The sequence below is a fragment of the Electrophorus electricus genome, chromosome 11, assembly GCF_041902795.1.
Source record: "Electrophorus electricus isolate QZ-2024a chromosome 11, ASM4190279v1, whole genome shotgun sequence".
Taxonomy (NCBI): Eukaryota; Metazoa; Chordata; class Actinopteri; order Gymnotiformes; family Gymnotidae; genus Electrophorus; species Electrophorus electricus.
Genome location: NC_137507.1, coordinates 11,696,749 through 11,705,198, shown reverse-complemented (window position 1 = coordinate 11,705,198; position 8,450 = coordinate 11,696,749). Strand labels below are relative to the sequence as shown.

The 8,450-nt window shown below is 47.6% G+C and overlaps 1 protein-coding gene across 5 annotated transcripts; it reads right to left on the bottom strand.

Moving 5' to 3' along the window:
* Positions 1 to 428: 428 nt before the first annotated feature.
* On the bottom strand, positions 429 to 7,111 carry LOC113569085 (uncharacterized). Of its 5 annotated transcripts, XM_081723299.1 has the most exons (9): positions 6,955 to 7,111; positions 6,492 to 6,515; positions 6,126 to 6,397; positions 5,987 to 6,040; positions 5,801 to 5,893; positions 5,659 to 5,688; positions 5,067 to 5,173; positions 3,420 to 4,974; positions 3,061 to 3,343 (listed from the first exon to the last, which is right to left on the bottom strand). In XM_081723299.1, exons 3-8 carry the CDS (start codon positions 6,154 to 6,156, stop codon positions 4,924 to 4,926), a joined length of 366 nt encoding a protein of 121 aa, XP_081579425.1. In that variant the 5' UTR covers positions 6,157 to 6,397; positions 6,492 to 6,515; positions 6,955 to 7,111; the 3' UTR covers positions 3,061 to 3,343; positions 3,420 to 4,923. The 5 variants fall into 5 exon arrangements, with proteins under 5 accessions (XP_081579422.1, XP_081579425.1, XP_081579424.1 ...); XM_081723298.1 differs by having other exon boundaries at positions 6,126 to 6,515; XM_081723297.1 differs by lacking the exon at positions 6,955 to 7,111 and having other exon boundaries at positions 6,126 to 6,948.
* Positions 7,112 to 8,450: the final 1,339 nt, after the last annotated feature.

Here is an 8,450-nt window from a genome sequence, read left to right as displayed (position 1 = left end):
ACACTCCTCAGGCAGCATTTTGCAAGTGTTTTCATTTTTACCCCTAGCACACCTTCTGTAGAGGGGCATCAGGCAGGCAGGGGACACCTCCTGTAGACAGGTGGGGATCTGTCATGAGGGAGTAGTAGTCCAGTTCCTTCTCATGAGAGGAATGAGACGATGAGCAAATCTGAAGGAGGTGAGCCTTGTCCCTCCATTGGGGCTTGCAAATCCACCTGCACAGGCAAATCTCAGTCCATTGGCTGATCCAATCTGTCTGCAAACCAATGAGCTGCATGCTGTTTGTTTTTGCTTTCCTCAATAATTTCTGGCATGTCAGCTCACAGCCAGGTATCAAATGACCTGGCAGTGAGTTGACATCTTTTTTTAGGGTCAGTTAATCTGTGACATGCACTTTACATAAAGCAGAGGCAGGACACAGATGCGAGTCATATTGGTTTATTCAATGAATGAAAGGTAAACATACAGGAAAACAAGGCATAGAACAGACTGAGTCCAGTGGTTCTGGACCAATCTTCTGTGGCCAGTCCAGGGCCCCTCCAGAGCTGTTTGGTGGCCCTTGGTGGCCCTTCCTGAGGCGCCCCATCTCATCCGCACTGTTCCTGGACTTTTGCAATCATGATTGTTTAATTTTTGCATGCATACAACCGAACATCAATTTTGTCTTCACATTGTTTTTCTGCATTTTTAAAAAATATATACCAATTTTTATATGTTAAAAGTGTATGTTAATTTAAGAATAGAATTAAACTAACAATCAATTAAGTCAACATCAAGTTAATTTACACGTGAAACTGAAGTGTTTAGATAGTACTTATTTATTTGATGAACAATAAACTTTAATCAAAATGACAAGTGCAACTTTTGTAAGAATGTGCCTAATTACCACAAACACACTCATTCACTTCATTAAAGAACAAAGCAGTTTAAATCATTGCCCATTCACTTTGTGAATTACAAAGCAGAATAAATCAGTGGGTAGTGGTAGCTCAGTTTAGGTACTTGACTTGTAACTGGATGGTTGCTGGTTCAAGCCCCACCACTGCCAAGATGCCACTCTTGGGCCCCTGAGCAAGGCCCTTAATTGCTTGAGCTGTACTCGGTCATAACTGTAAGTCACTTTGGATAAAAGTGTCAGGTAAATGTAAATCAGGGCTCATTCACTTTGTGAAGTATAATATAGTATTAAACAGTGCTCATTTATTTTTGAAAGTACAAATGATTATGAAACAGTGCTCATTCACAACACACAGAACAAATCATGAAAATAGGAATACATATAAAACTATATACAACTATTTACAATGGGGTGAGTGGGGTGGTCAACAGATCACTGACCCTGTCCAACATCTCCTCTCTTCATCTCCTCCATCCACTGCTCCACTGTCTTCCCTGCTGTTGCTGCTGCGCAGAAGTGCACCCCACGAAACCTGCTGTGTCCAAACTCTTTAGTCTTGGGTTGGCCACACTATTTGCAGGCATAGCGTTCATGCTTGCACCGCTTCGTGGGGACGGCCTGTCCATGGGCAGCGGCGGCGGCCTCGGCCTCTGCCTTTTTCTTTCACTGCCATGCTGTGGTCTGGGGCCCAGCCAGCACAGGAGTGGCATTGGTGGCAGAAGCCACGTCGCCTTCTAGACCAGAGCATGTCAGGGTCTCACCAGGAAGAAGAGGAGGCTGGCCTTGGACACGCTGAAAAGCCTGCCCAGACACATCCTGCTGGATGTTAAAGTCAAAAGCAGGGTGTCCGTCAGTCCGACGCTCCAGGAGCTTACTCAGTGCGGGAGGGAGGGGTTCTGGGGCCACCATCGGAGTGTTGGACTGGCCAACGCTCAGGCACAGAACATCCTGTTCCTGCTTTTTCTTCCTGGCATTGGTTCTGTAACACAGAATGCAGCACAGCCTCTTAGGACTCAGCCTGTATAGTCCACAGTGCAAATAAGATCAATCTAAGACCTGGAAAATTCACCACTGGGTCAGTGTCCGCTGATTCAACTAAAAAAAATTGAATACAGGTCCAGGCCATGAGGCCGGGGCTGCCGAGGACTACGTCCCTGATGACACCATAGTCCCTCATGATGGCAGCCCACCTGTTTACCCTGATGCCAGTGATGGTCTGACCAGCCAGGTGAAGCCAACAAGGCGGCTGACGCTGGGACACGAGGAAGGCCCACTGCCTTGTCCAGGGAAGTAGCTGTGAAGATACAAAAGGAGAGACAAACAGACGGACAGAATCAATTAGTCACACAGTTAGAAGTCAAACTTAAGGAAACGTATTACATTACTGTGAGTGTGCTTACCACTTCAGACTCTCTGTTCAAGCTACAACAGAGGTCTTAGAGTGGCTGCTTTTTAAACCATTCCTTGACAAGTCACTCTCTGGCAGTTTTTCCCAGAGAGCAACGATGCTGTCTACCCTCTGCTGTGTCACAAAGGCCTGGTGACGCAGGTCCACCAGACTGTTGGCCAGGTTTACTACGTGATGGTAACCTAGAACAGCAGCAGGTCCCAGGCTCTCCTGAAAATAAAAGAAAGAAAAATACACTTTTTGACTGAAGCACACAAACATTTAATGCTCTCATATATAGTTGAACACCATTTATTTTGGATTGGTTAGGACTTGTGTTGTACTGTACATGTAAACACAAAGTGAACAGAAAGAACTACAATGTACTTATATCCTCCTCATCCCCAGACAAAGCCTGAGTCTGGGTAGCAACAGGGCCATCAGGCACGGTCTGCTTGGTCAGCCCAGACGCAGAGGACTTGGCTCGCTACGACCGGGTCCGCAAAGAAGCAGCCAGAGAACGAGGTCCCACTGCTGCGTGATGGAGATGCGGCAATGGTTCAAGACTCATTGAACCCCACGTCCACATCCTTGAATCCATCGTCCTCCAGCTCTGGAAAGTCCTCATCGCTAAGCCCATCTGGAGCATCTGTATCCCTGCTGACGTCCTAATGCACAGGTACTCCACCCCGATGAGTTCACCTATACAAGTGTGTTGAATACATCCCAGAGGGGAAAAAAGGGCTATATGTGTGTGTGCGCGTGTGTGTGAATATGAGAGAGAGAGAGAGAGAGAGAGAGAGAGAGAGAAAGAGAGAGAGAGCAAGAAAGATGAGAGATTGAGAGGATGTTACATGTATACTTTCCAGGCCTAGTGTAGTCCAGCTGGAGCCTAAGGAGTTGCTCGCTCAGCTGGTTGGCATAGTCCTGCAGCTGGCCGCTGCAACAGACCTAAGTAGGATCACTTCCCTCCACTGCTGCTGCTACTCAGTCCTCGTTCCACCTCACCAACCGTTCAAGCAGGTATGCCTGAAAGTGCAGGGCACTTGCACTTGTACCTGCAGCAGTCAAGGAAAGGAGGCTTTTACTAAACAGTGCTGACATGCATACCGAGAGCAAGAGAGAGGGACTTACCAGGTATGAATGGGTTCAGGTGCAGGTGGAATGACTCCAGAGAAGTGGAACCGTGTGCACAGCGATACACGGGCAGGACGACCCCTCCCCTGGTCACCTGCCCCACCCTCCTGTACAGCTGTACATCAGGAGGGTCCTGAATGCAGTGGAGGTGGCGCCTCTGGGTCTGCCACATGTCCTCCATCTTCTTGCGGTCCAGAAGCCTGACACCCATTGTGTCCGTCACATCCATATAGTCTTCCATCAGCTCCTGGATGAGCAGCTCGGTCTCCTGGGCCCTGTGTGTGCGGCAGAGATGACAGCGCCAAGCCAGCTCCTTGACGGTGGGTCTGCTGAAAGACCCGGCGTCATTCAGGCGGCCTCTGGACTGAGGGGGCCTCCCCGCGCTCCGACTGCTTGGCCTCCTGTAGATGGGCCACATCATCCACGTCCCACTCGAAGACGCAGAAGGAGAGGTAGCCTATGAAGAGGCCGTACAGCTGGTGACTGTCCATGGTGACACCCACCGCGAACCGTCGCATGAAGTGCGACACGTCCAGCCTGACAACCAGCTGGTCCCATTCGTGGAACATAGGCACACAACACGTCACACATGTGACAATCAAGCATATTGTAGAGGTTACTGTTCAGCGGCGTGCGTGCGTGCGTGTTGCACCCTAGCTTATCTTCTTTGTGGAGTCCATCTTGAAAATGGCTCTATAGATGGAGGTAACCCTGGCCTTCAACTGCTCAAGCTGTGACAGCACATCTTGCGCGTATACTGTCAGCAGCCATTTTGGAGTGGGCACCGACACCGTCGGGGGCAGCTGGTGGGTGATGGTGCTGGGGTCGGTGCCCAGGGACAGAAACTTCTTGAGCACGAAGAGGTACTCGGAGGACTTGGCCAGCCACTGCTGTCTGTGCCTGATGCACAGGTCGCACTGTGCAGCGAGGTCACACTGTTCCCCAGAGTGCGACCCCACATCAGGCAAACGACCCCCTTGTCGCAGGACAGGCTAAAGAACGCCAACACAATATCACACAGAGGAACCAACAGATCACACATTAATCCATCACAAAATATCTCTCTCACACACACACACACACACACACACTTGTATGTCAGAACCACTGGGAACTTCGCCCAATGGACGGGGTTCAGCTGATCCAATATGTCCTGCGACTAGCCCGCCACCTTCTTCTTACAGCAGCGGCACTACAGATTCACAGTGGCCATGAAGTACCAGCCGCTGAAGTCCAAAACCCTCCGGAAAGTCTTGTACAGCCCATAGGCCGTCAGCTTATGGCCCAGCCGACGGCACTCGGGTTGTGCGTAAAGCAGCTTGAATGCCCACATGCGGTATGGCATCCACAGGAACAGTCTGCTGTGAAAGAAGGCATTGAGCGAAGACGGAGGTTGCGCGTAACCCGGCCAGGGTCCAGGAGGCGACCACCACAGACGCAGATTCTTGGTCAGCACTGGCCTCCCAGACTGCTCTCTGGTGAAGAGCACCCAGCTGACCCACTAATGCCGCTCTCTGGGCAGCATCAGCTTCCAGCCCTCAGGCAGAAGCACCTTAAACGAACAAACAGATGCATCATATATATGTGCTTGGTGTTTTCCTCAACCTACCACAAAAACACCAGAGGCGGGGTGGTGCTGCTCACCTCAGCAGTGGGCACTGGCTGCATTTGCGAAGTCTGCTTTTCCGGTTCAGCCACCTGCAGGGAGCGCTGGGGTGGTGCAGGGACCTCTGGAGTAGAGGACAAGAGAGCTGGAACAACACACATTAATGAGCTTAGAAAAGGGCAAAAGATGTTACTTGACATCACAGCATGGGTGCACATGAGCCTGCAGGGACGACTAACACAGCCAAGAAGCTGAAAGTATCTAATGTTACTGAAGAGTGAGCTGCTCCCAACCCACCACTCTATGACAACAGCAGTGTAAAGCAAATCTATGTCATTATGTTCAGCTATGGTAATGAAATAAGCAGATGGAATGAAGATGACACACTTTACATTTAGCTGACACTTTTATCCAAAGCAACTTACAATTATTACTGAGCACAAAGATCCTTGCTCAAAGGCCCAACAGTGGCAGTAGTGGGCCTTAAACTAGCAACTTTCCAATTATAAGTCAAATACCTTAACCACTGAGGTACCAGTGCCCTGTTTTAGCCAGCAAACATGAAGAGCACCACAGAATGAATTAATAACCGTGCAGGTCATTCTAACACCACCATCTCACATCACCTACCTGACCGCTTCCAAGTCCTTCCCATTATACCTGCATTACAATGTATCACAACAAAACAAGTTACAGTCAGGACAAACAACAAGACAGATCTTCAATTTTATACTTGAGTAGTTCACTCAGTCCATTCAGCAGCACAACTCACCTTCAGCGTCGAGTTCCATGGACACAGCCAGCAGCTCGGCGTCGGAAGGCTCCTGTGCTTGCCTGGCTTTGGAACTCCGATGGTTGAAGACACCTGCGTACGGACACAAGGAGCAACTTCAGACACCAGAAAGGGATAACATTCAAAGGCACTCAATGAATCAGTCGTCCACACGCACACACGCACCTGTTCTTTTGCAGTGCCTCCATCTTGCTCTGCCGCCAGATCCACAGGACGTAACTGGATTAACAAACGCCGCGTGTAACTGCAAAACCTTCCATGTTCCAATGCTGCTCTGTTCGTCACGCGTGAATTGAACATCTACCTCTTCTAACTGTCCTTGGCTCAGCAGCCATTTAAATGTTTCACCCCGGTACTGGACCGTGCTCTCGCTCAGCACTGGACGCGCGTTCGCGGGATCGACCCACGCTCCCCACCACGCGGTCCTTGGCCTCTTCCGTCATCCTCTCGGCGCTCCAAACCCAAGACGGGGCCGGCCGACGCTTGTAGGCGTTGGACAGCTCCACGGTCTCGGGCGAAGGCTGGAGGGTGAGCTGGCTGGAGGTCTCTCGCCTGAATGCAGGCTTGTAATCCATTCTGTCCAAAATGAAACAAGAGAGGAAAAGACACAAGCGTCGTCTGCGGAGACAAAAGACGACGCGCACACGTAAAACTTTGACAGGCTACTTACTTGAATCGCTAGTTAATACCCAAACTGTAGAAAGAAGAACACACACATCAGTGTCACATATAGAATATTACCAAAACGGTCGCGTTTTGCTTAGTGAACACTTCTAAGGAACGCAGTACACCGCTGCGCGTCTGCAATACATTAAATACATAGAATACAGCATTATAGTCAATCTCGAGCTGTAAAGCACCACTCAAGACGCGCATGCACGCTATCTGGGTCCATTTAATCAGTCATTGTAATGTCATCTAGTCAGACACTGTATTTCGGACATAAACGACCTAGCTCGGTCGGTCGGTTCTAGTTGCTAATTTCGCCCATTAAATTTCACTTTTACAGTACATTCTTGACGTACGTAGACGTAGATAATAAAAGCCATGTAAAGAACAAAAGCGTAAAAGTTACAGAGAAAACGAATCGAAGGGCTAAACTTCAAACAATAGGCGAGCCCGGCGTTACTTACCGCACGCCGTGAGAACTGACAGCAGTGGTGTGACAGCTACGAGACGGCAACTGGATAGCAACGGGAGAGCCAATGAAAAATCGAGAGTCACATTGGAACAGGCCAATGGCGCTCTGCTGACTTTGGAAAAGAATTTGTAACAGACCAATGAGAGGACGCAAGCCTTTTAGAACCACTTGGAACAATTTTGAACAACATTGGAACAAAAGATTGTATGTCATGCACGCAATAGGCATTTAATCTCCCTACCGATTTGTAAAAGGTGTGGAAAGCAACGTTCACATGGAACATTTGTTGGTGGCATGCATTTTGCGTAGCGCATGCCAGTAAACCAGAGGAACATTCTCTCTATACACTTTCTATATAGTAATGTCACTGTAGCTATCCTAATTATAACTCTGCTGTCTCTCACTAGCCGATCAATAAATATGTTCTGTCTCTAACCTCACATATAGCGAATAATCATCACTAAACGCATTGTCAGTCGTGATGTCACTATATCTCTCAAAATCTCTCTCTTCTCACAAAAAACTTCCACAACAAGACTCTCAATTTTTCGTGACGTTTACGGTTCAGACTGATGTATGATCAGGTTTATTTCAGACACCGTCAATTAAACGTAGAAGCTGCCGGTCTTCATGCCACCTGTCGAAACAGGTGAAACGCAACAGAACACCCTTCACCTTTCGGAGCAATGTTTCGAAACACTGCGCTTAAGAAATTCAACACAAGAGTCGAAACATCCGTACCAAAGGTATCATTACTACTGCGAAGTAGTGTTGATTAAAACAGGAATAAAAATGAATCGGAATTCTACTGTTGTGTATTTGTGGAAACTGAAAATTGTAGTGGGCTTGGAAAAAGCCATTATTTTTACAAAGGATTTTATATTTGTATCTGTAACAGGCATGGTACAGACTAAACTAAAAAAATAAACAATGAGGTCTTAGAAGAATGGAACTGTAGTGGTATAAATGGTGTTTCTCTCTTTACTACGCTCAGTTTTAGTATTTTAACCATTTTATAGTATATGTAAAAACAGCTTACGAAACCTTCCGCTTTTGCACTTTTTAGACGGCTCCTTAATGATTTGCTTCTGGAAAGCGTCAGTTATCAGCGTTTCCGATTTTTTTCTCTTGAACGCAATTTCGCGGGCGAACGATGGGAAGTATTTTTATTTTACTGAGAATTCATCGAAAGAACATCATGCTACACTGAATGAAGCGAATAACAAATTTGCAATAGTACAGCGATAGTAATGGCCGCTTTCCACGTGTAGGGTGGGCTGAGTGCTTTCAATGTTCATTTGACACTGTGGGACAAGCCTACAAGTGAAAGACAATACGCTTACATTATTCACGTTATCGCTGACTCACAGGTTAAGGGAAAAAAAGTATATAAAGTAAATTCCGCTTTCAATAATTTGATGGCTACCTACAAAATTCTGAGTGGCGTTTGCCATGAGGCTTTTTTTCTAAAAGTTGAACTATTTTAAA